Source organism: Octopus bimaculoides, chromosome 14, assembly GCF_001194135.2.
Source record: "Octopus bimaculoides isolate UCB-OBI-ISO-001 chromosome 14, ASM119413v2, whole genome shotgun sequence".
Classification (NCBI taxonomy): Eukaryota; Metazoa; Mollusca; class Cephalopoda; order Octopoda; family Octopodidae; genus Octopus; species Octopus bimaculoides.
In genome coordinates, this window is record NC_068994.1 from 28,873,356 (window position 1) to 28,896,535 (window position 23,180).

At 36.6% G+C, this 23,180-nt stretch overlaps 1 protein-coding gene across 1 annotated transcript in view; it reads left to right on the forward strand.

Annotated features, from left to right (window-relative positions):
• Positions 1-23,180, forward strand: part of LOC106870954 (zinc finger protein 510) — a 62,214-nt gene that overhangs the window by 8,676 nt on the left and 30,358 nt on the right. The window contains exon 2 of the mRNA XM_052972793.1: positions 14,976-15,914. Coding sequence (XP_052828753.1) covers positions 15,306-15,914 — 609 coding nt within the window. The 5' untranslated portion in view covers positions 14,976-15,305. The remainder of the gene's footprint in view (positions 1-14,975; positions 15,915-23,180) is intronic.

A 23,180-nucleotide genomic window follows, 5' to 3' on the forward strand; every position in this document is an offset into this window, starting at 1 on the left:
CAAAATTACAGGTAAAAACTCAATTAAAATCAATTTATAAAAAATTTTAATTAAATTGAGCTTTACAGATAAAAATATATATAAAATATATAGTTTTAGGGAAAATAACCAAGTTTCAAGAACTCATCGATGAAAATCCACTATCACATATATTATACTCATTTATTGTGCTTTTAATTATTAATTTTTCTATATATATATATATATATACACATACACACACATACATACACACACAATGAACACAGAAAACCATGGTAGATAGTCAATAACTACAAAAGCTCAGAGCAAAAGAAGTTTTTGTATTTTCTGGGCTGGTCATATTGTTGACATATCTTGTTTTAATGGTATCTATTGAAGGTCATTATGTTAACGGATCTAATTTGCTTTGGGCCCCTATTTTCCATAGAATGTTATCTGAGAATGTTGGGTGGATTGTAGAGGAATATGTAACAGTTGCAATATTAGTCTTGATAAAATTGATTGTCACTTCCCACCTTCTACCAATGGAACTATTTTATGTCTTGGTAACAGAAATTGATTTCAAATACTCTGCTGTAACTGTTTGTTAATTAGCTAAATGCTTTCAACCATCACCATCACCACCATCATCGTATTTTTGAGTGTTTACATTGAAATTTTATATGCAGACTTCAATTTCTTGGTACCTTCTTAAATGTGCTTCTTGTGTGTGTAGTTATGTGTATGTATTTATGGGAGTATATACATATATGTATTTATGTGTATATGTATGTATATATTATATGTATGTATGTGTGTGTGTGTGTGTGTATATATATATATATATGCCTACATATATGTATATATGTGATTCAGAAGTATCAGGCATTCTGCAAAATAATTTTTTATTTTGTTACAACTTTGTTTTTGTATCTTTTGCTAATATCTTGGTTACACACATACACACACACATTTTAGAAAAATATTATTAGCCAAAGATGAGAGAATAATTGGCTCCAAAATGGCACAATCCATGTAGCCTCATTTATCACCAATTCATTAATCACTGATCTGGGATAATATGGTACATATTGCTCAATTGTGGACTGTAAAAGTGTGTTACACTGACCATCACAGTGCCCTGCTACCTAGAATGTACTGACTATTGCTTGTAGGTGCATGACTGGTGTGAGACTGCATTTTTTTTTAATATAGATTTACATACTCATAACTCATTAACATGTATGCCAGTGAACAGAAAATATACAAGGGCACCTGATCCTAAGTAATTATGCAGATGATGATCCAAAAATACATGTGAATGGAAGCTGTTCTGCTGTGGGGTGAGTTTGATGTCAATCAATCTACCTTTCATTCCATTTCCAAAATACATAGAGATGATTCATATATCACTGTTATTTTTTGGAACTAAATCCCCATGATAAATAGAGGATAGATGTATAACAGTAATCTTGTTCAGTTGCTTGTACATAGCTAGTTAAAGTGTTCAGTGCATTCCAGATTAGCTGTATAAATGGCAGGGCAGTGGATCCAGGGAAACCTGAGTTGTGGCATTTGATGAAGAGTGGACTAAGGTTGGGGTGTTTAGTGAATGGTGTGAGTAAAGGGTGTGGTGAGGAGGTGAGAAAGTGAGAGAGAGGGAAATGAGACATAACATTAGAAAGCTCAACTGGAATGCTTAACGGACTTTTGAAATGCCATGTATATTTATGTGTATACAGATAGATAGATAGATAGATAGATACATATGTATGTATATTTTTCTTGCCTGGAAAATGATAAATGGTGAGGTTTGGCGAGAGAAAGTACATCCAACCATAGAAAATTTGCCTCCATGAATTTTGCAAGGCATTCATGGGAAACTGTAAGTGAAAAAATATGAAAATCTCTATGGTATCTAGTGTTAGGGTTGGTGTCATAATGAGTATCCAGCCATAAAACATGGCTTATAAATATCCAATCCAACCAATTACAGTATGTAAATTCCTACATGATGTCATTGACAAAGATATTGATATATTTGTATATCATCATCATTACTTTGTCTCCTTTCCATACTGGTATTTGTTAGATCATAACAGCCTAAGTTAATCATTATTTAGTGTTCCTACCTTCAAAAATGTTTGGAGGATCATGTCTAGACCGTACATCCAGTTTTTGGCATGGTTACTATGGTTAGATACTCTTCCTATCACCAACCACTTCACAGAGTGTTTTTATCATGGCACCACCACTAAAAAGTTTGCCAAGTCCTCAACAGAGTCAAAACTTTCTCTACTCATTCTTACTCTAGCTACTGTGCTTTTGGAACACTTATCTCCATTGCTAATTATGCCACATAGGTAACGGAAGTTATTAACTAGGGATCTTGGTCCTTATACTTATCGCCCCTGTGAATATATCACATGTATTTTAACCTCTGTTAGCATGTCTGTGATCTCACATTTTATGTGATCCTAGTTTATCCTGGGACACCATTTGAAATTGCTGCCTACTCCTTTTCTGCATATTGAATTCACCTATTTTCAGATGATATTGTATTCATGTTTTTTTTGTTTTTTTTTTTCTTACTCAAACTTAAGCCTTTGCTTGGCTTACTTTGAGATTTCTCAATTGTAAGCTTTGTTTCCATGTCTAGAATTTCTTCTTCAAATACTGTTCAGGTTTATATCAAGATGGTGTACCATTGATGCTCTCTTCCTAATGAGACACAAGAGAAGTTTTTTTTAGTAGTGATTGATCCATACTCTGTAGTCTGATGCTTTGCTCAGAAAACTGGATGGAGATGAATGACTTGTGATACTCATGCAAGCCCTATACAAAGGTGTTGTCAGCGAGGTGAGAGTTGGCAATGAGTTCAGTGGGGAATTATTGTGCTGGTAATGCATAGATCAGGGCTCAGTTTTCAGTTTTTCTCCTCTTTATTATAGCTCTGCAGGCCATAACAAAAGAGTTAAAGTCCAGCTGTCTATGAGTGTTGATGACCTAGTTGTCAAAACTGAATCTCTTGAAGATTCAGAAAAATTCCAAATGTGAAAGCATTTGTAGCAAAGAGTAAAGTTTTAGTTTGGAGAAAAGAAAACATGACTGCTGCCTTCTGAAAAGTTGTCATGCTTGATCTGCAGAAAAGCAGCCTAAATTCTGGCTGCATGAGCTGTAGTGGGATCGCAAGCAGGCTGACAGAGAAAGCTGACTTTGTAAAGTGTCAGGTACACAAGAGTAATCAGTAGTTAGACCTGTGAAATATATATTTTTTTCAAATACCCAAGAGGTTGTATAATAGTAGAGCTTGGTTATGGGAGATGGGTGTTCTGAAAGCACAGCAGGCAAAATAAGTGTAGATTTAAAAAAAAAAAAATTTTTTTTTAAATGAAATGAATTATTACTTCTGTTCGCAATAAGGAGATATGCTTATGTAAGGGTTAGATAGATGCTTGTGCGCAAAGTGCAGTGTTGCATTGTAGCAAGACATGAATATTGAATGTGGAGGATATGTAATGGAATGGGTGGACATGCTCTACTGTATGTGTAAATGTGAGTGTGCATGAATGCGTGAGCAAAGAAGAAAAAAAATGGTTACAAGAATATTCTGATGTAGTGTGCAAGAGAGAAGACTGAGCTGGATATATGATATGTGATGTATACGGAAGGTGACAGTTGTGTAAAGAAATGTGAAGTGATGCAAACAGAAGGACGAAAACCAAGAAAGGATGCTGAGCTTTAATGAAAGTGATAAGTGACTGACAAATTATTTTGGAGAATACGATTGTAACACATGCAAACTCTGGATGGAAAAGTAATGAAGATGTGTGTTTGTGTCTGTGTCGATGTCTTTGTTCATGTTTTCTGGTGTAAAACCAGTGTTTTCCCTAGAAAATAAAATAAAAACGAACTTGTCTATTCGATAAATTAGATCGATAAAAATACCAGACTGAAATAAGAAATGAGTCGATATGATCGACAATAAATGTTTGAAGACAATGCCCCACCAGCAATAATCGCAGTCCAGTACGTGAAACCAGTAAACCAAATAGTGAAATAAATAATCAGTATTTTTGCACAAAACATGTAGACGAATATATTTTTGTATTTTGATTATTAAATATCTTTCTTTTCCCAAATTATCTCATTAAAAAAAATTCTCCTTTGAGATTCGTTTGAATTTTCTATTTGAACTTATGACGATATTGTTTTGTGTTGTTGTTGTTACGACACACACACACACACGTCTCTTTAATAACCCTTTTGTCCCGTCGTACCTTTCGTCTCCTGCTTTCAACGTCCTTTACGATTAACATTATCTTTCTCCCTAATTTCTACTAATCTTTCGAATATACGTTTCTCTCTCTCTCTCTCTCTTTTTTTGTCTGTAACAAACTCTGTCTCATATCTTTCTATTTGTTGTATCTGTCTCATTATATTTGTTGATGTTACTGGCGGTGGTGGTGTTAATGGTAGAGGGAAGCTTTCAGTTACATACAGACAATAACAATATCTCTCTCACTGTACGAGCACTTCTCATTTGTTTTAGTTCTTCCTCTGTATACAACACATGTACCATGTTGATGGCATATGGGGCGATTGTTTGACTCCCTTTTCTTTTCTTCCTCCTTTCCCTCTCTTTCAAAGCACATGTACTCTAGTCTTTGCATGCGGAGCAGTTGATTGTAAATCTAAATATCTCTCTCTCCCCTCTCGTTGTCACAGGCACTTATCAGTTTTCATAAGGTTTGTATTAAGATCTCTCTCTCTCTCCCCACATGTACTGTTACGCTCACACTTCACGCTCTCTTTCTCATTGCCATCATTATTCGCTGCTATATTGGTGGCGGTGGTGATAACAAATGTTGCTGTTCCTGCTTAACCCCAGGTCAGCTACGATTGAGAAGGCCTATAGATTGAAGGCATTCCAGCTTTGACCGTTCCGTCCACGTATAGTTATATATCTAAATTAATATTATCGATGTGCCCTTCGCATTTCTTAAGAGAGTAAGGTATAAGTAGAATGAGATTTTACTGTTATTTCTAGCGATTCGTGCAACCACGAGAGAGAACTCTTTCTCCCGCTTTCACATTTGAAATCGCCTATTGGTGAACTCTCTAAATTTTCATATCTAAAAAGACTAATAATAAAATTGATAATAATAATAATAATAACAAGACGGTTTAAACTGTATTTTAAGTTTCATACATCTGTAATCATAAACTTACAGGTTCTTTATTTTTCCAGCGAAAACTCCCCCTCTCCCTTCACTCACAGGTTTATGTTTTTGCAAGTCGTCCCTGGGGTGTTAAAAAGATCCCCACGTCTGGAGGCATCATAAGGGTGAGTTAGGGTAAACTGTTTTTATGAAAGTGAAAAGAGAAAAAGAAAGCAATCTAAAAACGTTGTCTACTAAGGATATCCCAGCCGCGATGACCATCGTGTTTTTGTCGAAGGTATAGTGTATTCAAGATTTAATTATCGAGTGTGTCCTTTTTTTTTCTTTTTACTTGATTCAGTTATTTGACTGCGGCCATGCTAAAGCACCGCCTTTAGTCGAGCAAATCGACCCCAGGACTTATTCTTTGTAAGCCTAGTACTTATTCTATCGGTCACTTTTGCCGAACCACTAAGTTACGGGGAAGTAAACATGCCAGCTTCGGTTGTCAAGCGATGTTGTGGGGACAAACACAGACATAAACACACACACACGTATATACATGACTGGCTTCTTTCAGTTTCCGTCTTCCAAATCCACTCACAAGGCTTTGGTCTGAACCCGGAACCATGTGGTTGGTAAGCGAGCTACTTACCACACAACCACTCCTGGTAGAGTGTAATTTGAGGGAGATTTAACTACTATTTCTGACCATATAGAAGTCCTTTATCGATGGTGTTTAAAGCTGTGGCGGTAATAGTGGTTGGATAGTAGGGAGTTGTTTATGACTATAGATTGTGTGATTGTTGTCGTTTTGCGCCAAATCAGCTCTGATTAAACAAACTGATAAAGTAAACATTCCAACTGTGTATTTACTACTTGGACAAGTATTTAGTTCTTTTGCTTTTTTGTTTTTTTAAGATGGTAGAGTTGAAATTTGAAGAAGAGTTGACTGTTATTTTTAGTAGGTCGAGCGAGTGTGTTGGGGAGTGGTGTTGCTGTTTCCCGTGTAGCTTTGTTAGTTTATTTTGTGTTCAATAACTTCAGTCACTATCGATCAGGTTGTTGTTCGTGATGATAATTGTTAATTGACTGTGGTGAATGTGGTGATTCTAGTCGTGTCGTGATGATGGTGGTACGACGATGATTATGTAATCGATATTGTTGAAGATGATGGTAGTGGTAGTGATGGTTCAATAACCTAAACTCGGTCTTCTGTTATTTTTCAGTTTCACAATGTAAACATTATTTCTCCATCGTTAGATTTCGATATTCGATCATCTAGCTTTGTTCTCAAGAATGCTCTTCTGTAAGTTTTTATGTAAGGTTAATGTGTGATGTTTGTGTCAGGTATGTGTGTTTTTTATGTATGTTTATGTAAATGTGTGCTGTTTGTGTAATGTACGTAACTGGGATAATGTGTATATGTTTGTGCAATGTGTGTGTTGTTTGGAATTGATGTGTGTGAACATGTTTGTAATTATGTAATGTATGTGCCTATGTAGTTAAAGTTCATTGAACAGATATCATAAGACAGTGGAATTACTATAAGAAATATGATATGTATTTGTGAATGCGTAATATTATCTTGGTACATTGAGTACGACTATATAATATTAGAATGAACGGTGTGTTTTGGAGTGCTGTATGTATGTGTATGTGTGTATATAGATAGATAGATAGATTTATACACACATACACACACACACACACACACACACACACACACACACACACACACACACACATACACATATATATATATATATATATATATATATATACATTCATATGCATATATATTTACATGCATAAATGCATATACACATAAACACACATATAGACATGTATGTATATATAACATACATCCACTAGTGAGAACCCATGGAAAATCCTGATAAATATTCTGTTTTATAGTTAGTACTTGTGCAAAACTATTGATTGTGGTTAATTAAATACGTTTCTCTTTATCATTAGTGAATAATAAGCGCACGCACACACACACACACACACACACAGAGTTAAATAAGTATATTTAACTTTATTTAATTATTGGAATACTGAGTAGAAGTGGTCTAAGAATTCCACTAAGTAGATAACTGTTAGTGATTCCATGAAATACTGTTACAGTCAGTGATTTTGCAGCTCAGTATTTTCTTTAATTTTAAGCATAGTGAAAGTACCATATTAGCCTAATTGCACGTCGGGGTGGAGTGAGAGTAGAAATGGAGACACTGCTAGGTTTTTTATTCAATGTATATTTAATGAGTTCATATTGGATGAAACTGTGTGTTATATATAGGTGTAGGTGTGGCCGTGTGGTAAGAAGCTTGCTTCTCAACCATATGGCTCCAGGTTCAGTCCTGCTTGTGGCACTTTGGGCAAATGTCTTCTACTATATCCTTGGGCCGACCAAAGCCTTGCAAGTGGATTTGGTGAACGGAAACTTTAAAAAAGCCCATCGTATATATTGCGTGTGTATATGTGTGTCTTTGTCTGTTCCCCCCCCCCACTACTGTTTGACAATTGATGTTAGTATGTTTGCATCCCTGTAACTTAGTGTTTCGTCAAAAGAGTGTGATGGAACAAATACCAAGCTTCAAAACAAAACAAAAAAAATGTTCTGGAGTTGATTCATTTGACTAAAAATTCTTTGAAGCAGTTCCCCAGCGTGACCAGTCTAATTTAATGCCTGAAACAAGTAAAAAATAAAAGATACCATATTTGGTGTATGCAATGCACATCCCCTTCCCCTCACCAAAAAAATGTCTTAAGAAGTCGTTATGGGTCCTGTGTGCAAAATTGAGCCTCCCATAAGTGCTTTTCCTTGAATATGCTCTTATGAAATTGAGGTGCATCTAATATACCTGTGTGTATACAACTGGTGTGTATTTAGATGTGTGTTCCAAAGATGCCAGTTATCCTGTTTAGAGTGAGGACCATGCACTGCAACAGCTCGGGATTCAAGGGCCCATAACTATTTAATGCTTTGTCAAAACAGCTGAAGGATCTTCATGAAGAAGGGGTAGATGTTTTCAAGAAACAGCTTGACCTACTGTTGTCCAAGATCTCAGATGAACTTACATCATGGTAAAAAAACTCAAAAGAGAGCAGCAATGTTGAACCCCTTCCTTCACCAAATGCCAATTGCATAAGAATGGCCATCGAAAAGGTGATTACACTGGCTGTGCCCCAGCATGGTCACAGCTGAAAGAATAAAAGAATATAAAGGAACAGTGATGTAAAGAGACCTTTTTAGTTTTATCAGGAGCAACCTCTCTGGTGTCAGTAGGACGATACATTGCACTCAAATAGAGATAGGAAGACCATCCAACAGTAAAAATCATACCCCCCTCCAAAAAAAAAAGGCTGATGCTCACAATAACAGACATTGGTGCTTGGCCTAGTGGTTAGGGTGTTGCACTCATGATCACAAGATCATGGTTTCAATTCCTGGACTAGGCTAGGCATTGTGGTCTTGAGCAAAACACTTCAGTTCACATTGCTCCAATCCATTCAGCTATAAATGGGTCACCCAGCAATGGACTGGCATCTCCTTCACAGAAAATGTGGTACTCTCGGTCACTTATATGCTATGGAAACCAGATAACTAGCCTTATGAATCCTAGGACTCGAAGTAGTAATGTTCCTCCCTGGAACATCAACCTTCAGGAATTGTCTTTCTGTTTGTGTTTTTCTTGCAAGTGTTGATCTGCAACAAGTTTAAAGGCAACATTAATGGCATTGAGGTTACTGGTCTTGAAGTGCCCTGCAGAGTTCAAGGACACTGCCCTGCCACTCTCTAGATTCAGCAAGCAAAAAGAAAAAAAATCTAATCATTAATGATGCTTTTCTGCTGCTATAGATTTCTCTCATTTGGGAGGTGGTGGTCGTGGGTGCTTAATTTGTAATCATTTGATGGTGTAACTGCTATCTATTTTCTTTTATCCTTCACTTATTTCAGTTATTAGACTGTGGCTTTATTGGAGCACCACGTTGAAAGATTTTACTCAAACAAACTGACTCCAGTACTTACATATTTTTTAAGTTTGGTATTTATTTTATTGGTCTTCCTTGCAGAAACTACTAAGTTACAGGGATGTAAACAAACCAACATCAGCAGGGGTGACAAAGGCACATGTGTGTGAGTGTGTGTATAGGACTGGCACAAGGAAATACAGGGCCCAATTAGAGAATTGTCAGTGGGACCTCTACTCTACAGAAGCTGAAGATTGATGTTTTATGCTTTGTCTAGTATGCCAGTATCAGCCAAAAGGCATTAACCACAATGATATACTAAAAATTCATCATAGTGTCCTCTGCTCAAGCATATGCACACGGCCCAATTTGAACAAATCTGTCTAATTATATATGTATAGACACACACACACACACACAGAGTTATACACATGTTACATGTATGTACATGCACACGCGCGAATATGTGTATTCAATCTATGCCAGAATGGAAAATGGATGTTAAATGATGATGAATATGAAACAAATGAAAACTGGAGTTGTTATTTTATACTCTGCAACTGAAAGTTTGTGCAAAACTAATGTTTCTGCTGGAGGAATTTCTTTTCTACACCTTTGGATAGCCAGGTGTTTGCAGGAGTGCTATCTGGATTCCTGGATCTCTTCTTACTTACTCTACACACACACACCTTTTTCTTTGTTCAGATCTCTTTTTCTAGAGATATTAGTCACTGTACTGGAATTTACCACTGGACCAATATATGCCATTTAGCAGACAGAATGTGATCCAGTATAAGGTTTCAGTATCAAATTGCGACTTATAGACTCCTATCCTTTCCAAAGGACCTATGAGTTCTCTTTTTTTCACTTCTGGACTGGAAATAACCTGCAACTGTCTAAGGTCCATATATGTGTGACTGTTGTTAATACACTTTATAACTAAAGGGTCAGCAATTCATATTCCAACACCATTACTGTGTTTATGTCTATGGCCAAGATACTTTCTCAGTCTATACAGTGGCATAGTTCACCATTGAAAGTAATAATTAGCTGTGTTGATCTGAATTCAAATCCTACATTTTGTTTGTCTGTAGCTTGTTTCCCAACAATTTAATTTTAGGTTCAGTCCCACTGTACAATACCATGTGCAAGTGTCTTCTGCTACACCTGAGCCAACTAAAGCCTTGTGGGTAGATTTGTTAGACAGAAGCTGAAGGAAGTCATGTTTGCATGTATCCTTGTCTTGACGTGATGGTTGTAAAGGAACATTACAGTCATACAAATGATGTTTGCTCTAACATGTAAATCACGTGTTCGTAATCTCAAAGCAACAAGATTACACAGAACTAACTTTAAAAAATGTGGATAAATGAGCATTTCATTTGACAAAGTAATCTGAATGCTAAAGGGTTAATAGAGTCCACTCTGTTGTCACTCAGTTTAACACCATCAGCTAGTCCTTGGGTACCTTTTATGGAGTCCTCTGTTGTCACCTAAACATCACCATGAAGTTCTTCCATGATTAATAGTATCTATTCTGTTACAAGTATTCAGGCTAGGTCACTAATCTTTCTCCCACCAGTCTTATAAGTGTCGTCCTTCATCTTGTGATTCAGTTATTTAAAAAAATAAATGCTTTGTATTTTTGAGTTCAAATCCTTCTGATGTTGACTTCATCTTTGATCACTGTCGTTGTTGTTTTTGTACTTTGATCCAAGTTCAACTTCTGATCTTGCAGACCTAGGATCACAGACATTCCAACCATAATCATGCCAATTTTTATGAGGTTATCTAAGACTACATTATCTAATGTCCTTCCCTTCTTTTTCAGGATGGCAGGGTGTGATTTGAGAGAGATGTAGCTGTTAGTTCTAACAAGTGACCGTATAAAGGCTTCCTCAATAGTCTATAATAAAAGTCCCAAAGGGTATGTCAGTTGGGAGTTGAATCCATTTGGAAGGCTGCTATGTTGACCATTATACCACTGACATACCAGTTGTATTGGTATTAGATAAGTGATTGACCTTATTCAATATTTAGTAGATTGACCTTATTCAATATTTAGTAGATTGGACTGTGTGTGTGAAGGTACGTGGCCCAGTGGTTTGGATGTTAGACTTGTGATTGCAAGATTGTGATTTTGATTCCCAGACTGAGCAGTGCATTATTCTTGAGTGAAACACTTCCCTTCATGTTGCTCCAATCCGCTCAGTTGTAAATGAGTAACCCTGCAATGGACTGACATCCTACTCAGAAGTAATGTTGTTATCTCAGTCACTTATACACTAAGGAAACTAGGTAACCAGCACTATGAGTCCTGGGCCTCAAGACAGTACTTACCCCTTTACATTCCGATTTCAAATCCCATTGATATCACCTTTGCCTTTCATCCTTCCAGAAGTCAATAAAATAAAGTATCAGTTAAATAGTGAGGTTAATGTAGTTGCACCCTCCCTTCATATGCAATGCTCTGTGCCTTAAATTTGGTGGCAGGAAAATAGGTCTTTAAATTATTATATACTTACAACTAAGGTGGCAAGCTGGTAGAATTATTAACACACCTGGCAAAATGCTTAGTGGCATTTTGTCTGTCTTCATGTTCTGGATTCAAATGTCACCGGGATCGACTTTGCCTTCCATTTTTTTTTTATCAATAATATAAGTACCAATTGAGCAGCTGGAGTTGATTTAATCAACTTAGCCCCTCCTTCGAAATTGCTGGCCTTGTGCCAAAATTTGGAACCAGTATTTACTTACAACCTTTTTTGTTCTGATTTCAAATCTCCCTGATGTTGACTTTGCCTTTACTCCTTCCCTTATGCTTGAGTTGATAAAATAGGTACCAGTGAAATACTGGGGTAAATTCTGTTATATCTGTTTCTTAAAATCATTAGAACTGGTTATTCGATGGCAGGTCAGATTGTTACAGTTTGGTAGGAAGTTATTTGAACTGTTTTAAATTGTTCTAAGTTTGGTGCTTTGTTCTAAGATCATTTCCACCTAAGGTTCATTGATTTGGTTTTATTGTATTGAGTTTTTTTGTGATGAAAACAGTAAGCTCCTGTAATACTCTGGTGTTGTTTCAGTGGACAATAGTTTTTTGTTTTGTTTTATATATCTCTTTTTCAAAAATTGATCCTGTTACTGATCCAAATAAATCATTTTTGGTAGCACTAGTGCAAAACTACTACTACTACTACTACCACCACCACCACTACCTATACTATTATTGTTACAACTACTACTACTACTACTGGCACTACTATTCTAGCATTATAACAACAACAACAACTACTACTACTACTACTACCACCACCGGTACTGCTATTGTAACAACAACCAATACCATCTCCAAGAACAACTGTTACTATAATTTTAGTACAATATTTATTAATGTTTCTTCTAGTCTGTTTACTACTACTACTACCACCATCTCTACCGTGACTGAAATTACGACCACCACAACTACTATAACCCCTACAACCACCACTACCATTACTGCTATCACTCTTACGGCCACCACCACCAACACTACAACTATCACCCCTACAATTACCACTTCCACTACAACACTGCTGCTGTATCATTGGTGTAGACATGCTGCTGTTTGTTTTTAATAAAATGCTATGTAGTCAATCAATATTGTCAGATGCTCTATATTAAAATCAACATTCTTCATATTAAATCAATATTGTAACATACAATGTTATATATTAAATCAATATCTTTGTGGTGAATGGTGTTACACATAGTGGAGGTAAGCTTTCAGGGAACCAAGTCTGCGACCTGGTTTTCATTCCTCCTACAAGATGTTGCACTTAATTTCATCCATGCCTCTGTTGCTCTTTAGAAAGTCATGAATACCACAACCTCACATTTCCCATCCTCAAGTTTTATATCTTATAAGCAATCTTTATATATTACGTCAAATTAACGGAATTGTACTTGTGAAAGGCATGAATACCTTAACTTCACATATCCCATGTTCTTAATGAATCTGAGGTTTTATATTTTTTAAGCAATCTTTAGTTATTAAGTCAAACTAACACAGTTGCATTTGGGAAAGGCATGAATATCTCAAACTCTAATTTCCTTTTGTCTAAAATGTAAGACTCTATACTTAGTTCAAAAGAACCCAACACTATTGTGGAGTGTTGTGTAGTGTGGAGAGGGTTAAAACTGCAAAATTTTGGAATAAATTCATTTACCAAAGTTTGATTCATCTCACTTGGCAGAGTCACTCTTTATTTTTCATGTCATTTGTAGTTAATAAGTACCAGTACTTGAGTTGTTTCCTAGATTCTTACAAAATTGGCGTTTGTAACTAATCAAAGAAATCAATATTGTGAATTGGTATGTTATCATAATCAATAAATTTGGCAAATCCTATAAAAATGTGAAACACCAAACATCATATTTCAAAGCAGAATCTCTCTCTCTCTCCCTTTCTCTCTCTCTCTCCCTCTCTCTCTCTCTCTCTCTCTCTCTCTCTCTCTCTCTCCCCCCTCTCTCTCTGCCGCTGCTGCCACCAATGATTATGTCTTACATTGAAACAGTCATGGCTTTGTATGGAAGAGGTAGAGCTGATTGAATCGATACCAATATCTGATTGATGAATTATTTTAGCAACCCTAAAAAAGAATGAAAGTAAATACAATTCTGTTAAGATATGAACTCAGAATATAGAGGAGTAAATGGGACTAAATGTTGTTAGAAATTTACTTCAACAAGAAAACAAATATATTTAATAATTAGCACAGACATGGTTACATGGTTCAGAAGTTCACTTCACAACCACAGGGTTTTGCATTCAATCTCACTGCACAATGCCTTGAGTGAGTGTCTTTTACCTTGAGTGAGTGTCTTTTCAGGTCAGCTAAAACTTTGTGAGTGAAGTCTAAAAGATGGAAATTTTGCAGAAGTCCACTTGAGACTGTTTTAGTTTTGGGTTTAACATCACCACTGGGTTCTTGGGGGTCTTTAGTTGAGTTCCACTCCCTTGCAAGTGTTAATGCCAAGTCTGATCTGAAGATAATTTAATTTCACAGTCTTGGGTTCCCAAAAGGTTCATGGTCACTGTCCTCTGCCCTTCGTCTGAGTAATTAAGATAAAAATCAATTAAGAAACTTCAGTTTTAATCATCTCCCACCGCAATTTCCCCAGAGTTTTAAGGAACAATACCTCACAATATAGATGGAATAATAATCAATTGAAACATTAATCGTTTACTTCTTCCAGTCATTGGTTTATTCAGCATTGATGAAGGGCTATCCAATATGTTACAACAACAATTAAAAGGTAAAGACCTCCTTCAGTCATGAATGACTATGGGATTGCATCTAGAAGGTTACCCTCTGAGGTACAAGTCTTGGGCAAATTTGTTTATGGAAGACCAGCAGTCACCCATGCATACCATCCTCCCGTCTCCATGCCAATAATGTTATCCTAGGGAATGGTTAGTGCCAGTGATGTTGCAACTCCTTTCTACAGCTTGCTCAAGAACACAACACACAGCCTGGTCCAGGAAATTACTACATTTTGTTTTAGTTAGCAAAAGAACTTCTCTTTTATCAACCTAATCTTCCTCTAATATCTCCTTATCATATTTAAACTGAAAAATAGATGCATCAGGACTTACATTTTTCAGTTCAGAATGCTGATGCTAATGATAGGCTAGTTACAACAATTCAAAGCTTCTTAGTTGCTGGTTGTCATCTCCCTATGCCATAAGTCTACTCAAACATGGTTGTCCATGGGTACTCAACAACAAAAGAACATTTCCTTAATTTCCCTTAATCTCAGTTAATTATCATTAACATTTTCTGTGTTAAAGAGAAACTTAACTCATTCTTTCCTTCTTTGTTGTTCTTTCAGACTGCTGCTTCCATTTTCGATACAGTGAACATGTTCCAAGAAGCCACACTTAACAGATACCCTGCAATCTGATGACAACTTTGGTCTCTCTATCCAGCATCACTCACATATGGAATGTTCCAACAGTCCTCCACAAAGATGGCGATATTTACATTGAATACAATTCTTACATATCCTGTGCAGTGCCAGACCCCATATTTTGACACGTAAAACTGCAAACTTTAAAGGATATTTTGTTGCTAGTTTTTTTTTAAAGATTTTTTTTTACTGTTGTTAATGTTGTTGTACTTGAATGAACGAATGGTTTAAACTGCAGGCAATTCTGTCACCATGTCTTCTGAATCGATATATGTAGTGCAGCCTGCACATGAGACTTTACCTAATGCAAATGAGCAAAATGCATCAACTGTTACTGAAGATCCTATTGAGTATAAACCTTTGGATTTGCTTGAACACCTCAACCAAACAACAAATGCGTTGGCTCTATCAACATCGCTGGCCACAAACGCGAACGCTTTGGCCACTATAACTTCCACAATACCCACTGCAATGATTAACATGGGCTTGCTGAACAGTCGGCGTGAGAAGCCTTTTAAGTGTGAGGTATGTCGCAAAGGATTTACATTGCGTGCATATCTGAAACGACATCAGCAAATTCCTGAGGTGGAAAAGCACTTCAGCTGCGCTTACTGCCATAAGGTCTTCCCACAGAGAGACCGGCTGAAGAATCACGAGCGGACCCATTTGGGTGTTCGCCCTTACAATTGTGCCTTCTGCAGCAAAAGCTTCTCCCGTAAAGACCACTTGAAAAACCACCAACGCTGCCATACTGGCGAGAAACCTTTCAAATGTGGAATTTGCCAAAGAGCTTTCTCCCAACGAGACAGACTACGGAATCATTCTCGTACTCACACGGGTGAGAGACCATTCCAATGCCAAGTAAGTAAACTCTTTGTTGCTATAAGATTGCAATTCTACAAAAGTTTTAGATTGGTTCAATCAAAATACATAATAACTTTATATATGTGTGTGTATGTATATATATATATATATATATATATATATATATATATATATATATATATATATATATATACAGACACACACACACACACACACACACACACACACACACACACACACACATATAATTACTTACAATAATATTCCATCACTCGCTCACTAAGCAATAGTCACCTAAGGTTTCATAACAATGTATTCTGACCATGGTGAAATCAACTTAGTGCCTTTCAAATGTTAAAAGTTCCCTGTTGAGATTTGAGCTAAGGCCTATATTATTACTAAGACAGTATCGATATAGGCCCCCAAGCAAATTAGTGCACTAGACCCTATGGTATTTACTTATTGATTGCAAGCCACAGGAATACATAGACCAACGAGAATTATGCCCCAGACCATTGAGCCCTCCAGGCCACTGGCCAGTGTGCCCTTGCCTGAAGGTGGCACTGTTAAGGCCTCATTATTTCTCAAGTAACATTGATCATGATGATCAGAAACGTTGTTTTAGTGTAGTCTTTGATGAGTCATGTTTCAAATATTTATTTATATTCAAACAAATGTTGTTCTTGTTTGTTTATTTGGCCTAATTGACTCAACATTGCTTATTATTACATGATTGCAACATCAACACTCCTCTTATTTTTAGATTTTCTGTTTTATTTCCTCTTTTGTTTTCCATTTGTTGTTTCTTTTTTACTTTTAATCTTCACCAGGGGTCATGTTAGTAGTAGTGGTGTGTGTATAAAAGGCAAAAGGGAGGTGAGTGTCAGATACATAGAATATTGACCAAGATGTGGTACCCAACAGCAGTTTCTACTTTCAGTAATCTCGCAACAATCAGACTTTCTCTTTACATAAAGGAATATACACACACGTACACACATACATATGCATATAGATACATTTATAGACACTCAAACACATACATATATATACACATGATTACACACACAAACATATGCATATAGATACATTTATAGACACTCAAACACATACATATATACACACATGATTACACACACAAACATATGCACACATATCGTTGATTGAACTTTTAGTCATCAGTGAATGAAAAGCAGCAGCAATCCTCACTTTTCGCAGAGATTCCAAGACTAGGGTATTGAAAAGATAACAAAATATTAAATATCAAAATATATCAACATATCAAGATATCATCAAGACTACAGAACTGGTCTGAGTGCTTACAATGGAGAGGGTACTGCGCTGAAGGTACCCTGGTACACTAGAATCAAGTAGAAATGATAGACTGGGTAACAAATGTATGTATTCCACTCATTAGGGCAAGTAAATAATGACTTGATGGAATTGATAATATATCATTTTAGCACATTATTTCCACCCCTTACTCTCTATTTCATTATCTCTCATTGCCCAGTGTAAACCTACTTCCCTCGATACTACTCCTCCTCAGTAGAGGTGGTCTTGCAAATTACTTGGTGACCTCACTGCTGCTGGTGCCAAGTAAAACACATCCAGTACACTATATAACTGGTTAGCATTAGGAATGGTGTTCAGAAATAGAAACTATGCCAAAGCAGACATTAAAGCTTGCTGCAGTCCTCTGGCTTGCCAGTGTTTCTGTTGAACCAGCCAACCCATGCCAGCATGGAAAATGGATGTTAAATGGTGATGTTGATATTATGACAGCAGAGTGAACAGCACTTAGCTCTGAAAAAACTATTTAGCTATTAAGACTTATCAGTGAATCATTGAATGTTGTAGGTGCATTGCTTATTTTACAATAACGGTACCTGCACCACCAACAAAACTACTTCCTTTTGTACATCTCATAGGTATGGCTGTGTAGTAAGAAGTTTGCTTCCCAGCCACATGGTTCCTCATTTCATGGCATCTTGGGCAAGTGTTTTCTGCTGTAGTCTCAGGTTCACCAAAGTTTGTGAATGGATATGGTAGGTGGAAACTGAAAGAAGCCTTCACATAAGTGTAGGTGTGTGTGTCATCATTAGCATCATATAATGTCTGCTTTCCATGCTGGCATGGCATGGGTTGGATGGTTTAACAAGCTGACCAGCTGAAGGGTTATTCAGTCTCCATATTTGTTTTGGCATGGTTTCTATAGCTGGATGCTCTTCGTAACACCAACTATGTGTGTGTGTTACTATCTCCTTACCTTGACTTTGTGCGATAGTTGATCACCATCATACAAGTAGTGTCCTTCATTTCCAACCTTCTGTGAAAACTTGTCTTGTCATAGAGGAATGTTACCATATGCGAAAACAGGCGAGGTGTGGCAACAAGAAGAGCGTCTGGATGTAGAAAATCTGTCTCAAACAAACTTCATTTGACTCATGCAAGCATGGGTTAAAACAATGATGATGATGACCTAATGATTGATAAAATAACTCTCATCATGCACACTGTTTTATATGACAAATATCTGACAAATACCAATAGTTGGGTTGCCATTATAATGTTAATGGACTTATCCAACTGATTTACAAATTTACTATGTCCTTTAATTCTTTCAATATGTTGCATAAATTGGTTTTGGCAAATTCCTGCAGTTCTTTTATATACTATATCATTTGACTGGAAATTTTCTTATTTCAGCTGTATTTGTTTTTCCATGAATAATTTCTGTGATTCTATCTGCTGCAGGGCAAGGCATGTTTTTTTGCCAATTGTGTATAATTTCTTAGCTGTGGAATTTAAGTATGAGGTTTTAAATTATACTCTTAAGTGAAGATTTTTGTGACCTTCACAGGTTTTCTGTGATTGATATGGTTGATGTAGTTAATGTTAACCTTGAACTTCCACAGCAAAAACATGGGCAAGGAGTTCCAGAGGATGTTGTTTTGGGAAGAAGGACTTGGTGTAGTGATTAATAGAGGACTTGACAATTGCAGGAGGATAAACATGAGAGTTGGGAAGACTTGAGTGGTGTTGGCACAAGACCAATTAGCTCCAAGAAGTAGAGCCCACTGTAGCTGGTGCAAAAAAAAAAAAAAGTAGAGTGAAGGAGACACAGCTCATTTGAGAGTCAGAGACTGGAATGTGTTGGTGAGCGACCATATGTAAATCAGTCAGGTAGCCTTTGTGGGGGTGTGGTGGAGTGTAGGCTGTATCAGCAACAGCACTGTCCCAGATGTAGAAGTAATTCCTTCCAGGAATTTGCTACAGCTGTTGTTGATTGTGAGGAGTATTCATCCAACATCCTTATCGAGCAGTAACCATAGCAACTGTTTATCTTTCTACCATCAGGAAATAATTTGAGGCACACTTGGACCATATTAGCAAACTCAGAGAGAGTCTTTTCAAGAACAATCACTCATTTTGAACTCTACTTTGTACCATCGTTAATGTGTGTGTGTGTGTGTGTGTGTAGTGGACAAATGCTTTATATATTTCATCAACATAATTATGTTTTTATAATTTATGACATCAGGTGGTGTGGTGTGTGGTGGGAGAAGGAATGTGAGGCTCTTGGACTAAATGTCTTATGTTTACTTTATTCCTTCCACTTTCTGAGATCAAATGCCACTGAGGTCATCTTAGCCTCCACCCTACTCTTGAGTCAATAAACTAAACACCAGACATTTGCAGTCATTGATTCAACTGTCAATAATCTCTTGTCTGTAAATTTGTGGCTTTTTGCCAATCTAAGAAATTATTATTATCATTGTTGTTCTTTGTGTCTGGAGCAAGAGGACATGTGTTCATGGTCATAAGTTTTCTTTAAAAATTTGTTGTTTTATTAGCTGGTATTCCAAGTTTTGTTGAACTAAATAACCCTGCTCACTGCAAGCAGAGCCTGCTAGTGTGGCAAGAATTCACCTTCGAAGGGCAAATTTTGAGATTTAAAATTGCAAATTTAATATTTTGAAGCAAAAATATCAATATGGCTTCCCAAATTGAGTGGCCGATGACTGTTGGAATAGCTGCTATGACATTGTTTTTCCTTCACTATTCAATGTTATCAAAAATCAAAGCACAGACAACAACAGGAACAACAACAAGCAAGCAGCAGTGATGAGTAGGATATATTTTTAAAATGATGCAAGCACAACTTCCACTATAGTCCCCAACACCACTACTACTACTGCTACCGCCACCTTAATTGATAAGACAACAACAGCTTTTCCTTTTCCGAAGCAGATTGGGAATGGTTTTGCACAAGCTTGCTGGCAAATGAAAGAAGTTGAGTTGACACAAAAAAATGTTGAGCAACACTAAGTTGCATTTAACAAAGAATGACAGAACAGTTTCTCTTAATGCACTGGAGGAAGTGCAACAAGACACTGAGAAAAAAACACTGTATATAAATATATATCATTAAAGATGAGACTGGAGCAAGCAATGCAGGTCTAGATTTAAAAAATGCCTGGGACTGGTCTGGAGTTTAGAAACTTATGTCACCCAAGGGAAACACTTTGGCACAGTTGAGGTAAGATTCTCCACTGAAGAATTAGCCAAAGAAAATGTCAAAGTAACCCTCAAAAGCAAGGAATTATGGCTTATTCCAACATACCTCAGTTGGTGGGGGTTGTCAAAATAAGGGTAGCAGAGGTGTCACCAGAAGTAGACACCTTTTCGCTGATAGTAGCCATATTACACAGCATAGAGGATAAAATAAAAATTCTGCAAGTCAACAAAACAAGAAAGAAGAATTGGTCAAGCACAGGCATGAAATTGTGGCTACACACTAATCTGAACAGTATCAAAGCCATCCCTGACCTGAGCAACCTAGCTAATGGAGCACAGATATTTGTAGCAGTAGAGGGCAGAAAGCCAAGATGCCATATTTTTGCTGAAACAAAACATTTAAAGGCTTTCTGTTCCATGCAAAGAAAAGAAAAAATCCTGCTAACACAGTAACAGCAGCAGAACCAACACCACCACCACCATTTTCTGTGGCTGGATTGTTGCAGTGTACAGCAACATCTATTCAGTAGTTTGAGTGAATAGTTACCCATAGGAACCATTCAGCTTCATGCGCTTGGTCCATCAAGAGTGTCCCCTCTCATCTTCTGTATGTACTGGTTATAGAGCCACTACTGTGGAAATTGGAGGCATCAAGTGGAATCCCACACAAACAGATTTCTTAAACTGATATCTTCCAGTTTAAGAACTCCTTAACTAAGTTATTTACAATTACATGTTCTACAAAAAAAAAAAAAACCCAATACATACCAATATGTACAGGCATAATTGTATGATGAAAATGTTCACTTTGCTACCATGTGACTTTGGTGCAGACTCACTGCATGGCACTTGGGTCAAATGTCTTCTACAATAGCCCTGGGCCAACCAGTGTCTTGTGAGTGAATTTCATACACAGAAACCTTACAAAGCCTGTATGTGTGTAAATATCAAAAAATAAATCCACAAAACTCTAATGTTGCAGTAAATCCAAATCGGACCAACTTGCATGTACAGACATAATTGGCTAAAACAACCTTTAAGAGCAATGTAACAGAAAAGCATAAATTTCACATATAGTTCATACTATAATTGTGCTCAACCCCTGTTCCATTAGGTATGGTAAACATTAAGATAAACATGTGTATAATTACATAATTGTGAAAAGTAATTAATTTGAATTAATTATGTACCACATATATGTAATTATATTCAATGATGTCTGTTAATGAAACATCTGTTATGAAATATGAACTATATGGGAAATTTATCTTGTGCGTGTGTGTACAGGTATGTGTGTTTGTGTAAATGTTTATGTTATTTCTCAAAGGAAAACTGTTGAAGTTGGAAGTTTTCATGTCAAGGAATTATCCAGTAGCTCAGCACTTTCAAACAGACAAAAGAAATGAAAAATCCCTCACTTGTAAAAACTGATAAGGGTTATTGTCAGGAAGAACATCATCCTGTAAAATTCTCCTGTAAAAATGATCTCTCAGTAAATGTATTATCATATCCCATGCTAGTATAGGAAAACAGACATAAACTGAACTAACAAACGAATATATGAATGGATTTGAAATCAGCAACTTTGAACTGCTGGTCTTTGTAACTATATCTAATTGACCATTTCATGTTAGAGTGTAATGCAGCATTTTTCTTGTTTTAACTGCCCTCAGCCATCTACACCCTCTAGATTCTCTGATTTCTTTGAACAAGTTTTCTCACATATTAGATGTTTGGTGTTGGTTGCTAGCCTCTCTCTCTCTCTTTGCATATAAATATCTTTACTTGTTTCAGTCATTAGACTGTGGCCATGCTGGGGCACCACCTTGAAGATTTTTAGTCAAATGAATTGACCACAGTACTTATTTTTTTAAAGCCTAGTATTGAAAGAAGTGTATTGACTGCATTGCTATCTTGGAAAATAAAACCTCATTTGATTACATTCCATGAGAGTATCTTGGTTAGCCTATGAACTTTTTAACCAACCCTCATACATACATATTCAGTCTAATGAACAGGAATTTGAAATTTGAATAACTTGATACTGAAATGCCACTTGTGATAACCATAAATAACTCTCAACATCTCACCTGTACCTACATACACTGTATATGTATATATACATATATATCATCATTTAATGTCCACTTTTCCATGCATGGATCAGATTGGATTTGTTGAAGCAGATCTCTTATGGCCAGATGCCCTTCCTGTTGCCATATTTCACCAGTTTACAAACAAGATAATATTTCTCCTTGGAAGAATGATAATGAGCAACATTGCTTGTATGATAGTGATACGTTGATGTCAGAACGAGTGCACACACATATGATGAGCTTCTTTTACTTTCTGTCTACAAAATCCACTCACAAAGTTTTGGTCATCTTCAGGCTATTGTAGAAGACACTTATCCAACCTGCTGCTCAGTGGTACTGAACTCAAGATTATTTGACTGGGAAGTAAGCTTCTTAATCATGCAGCCACATCTGAGCCTACATTGTGTGTGTGTGTGTGTGTGTGTGTGTGCGTAGTGTATGTTACATGAGTTTTAGTGTGCCTAAATGTGTTTTTGTAAGGTCAGGACTGAGGAAAACAGAGTCAGTGCAATCTTAGTTGCCAACAGTTCATACCAAAGAATTTCCCAGTAAAATGGCTAAAAATAGCATAAACAGAGTATTTTTGTGGTATGCACTGATATGACCTGCAGTATTTAGCAGAAAGGTGTCTGGCTGTGAAGGAATCACATCTTGGAAATTTTTTTTAGATATTCAATTCAGAAAT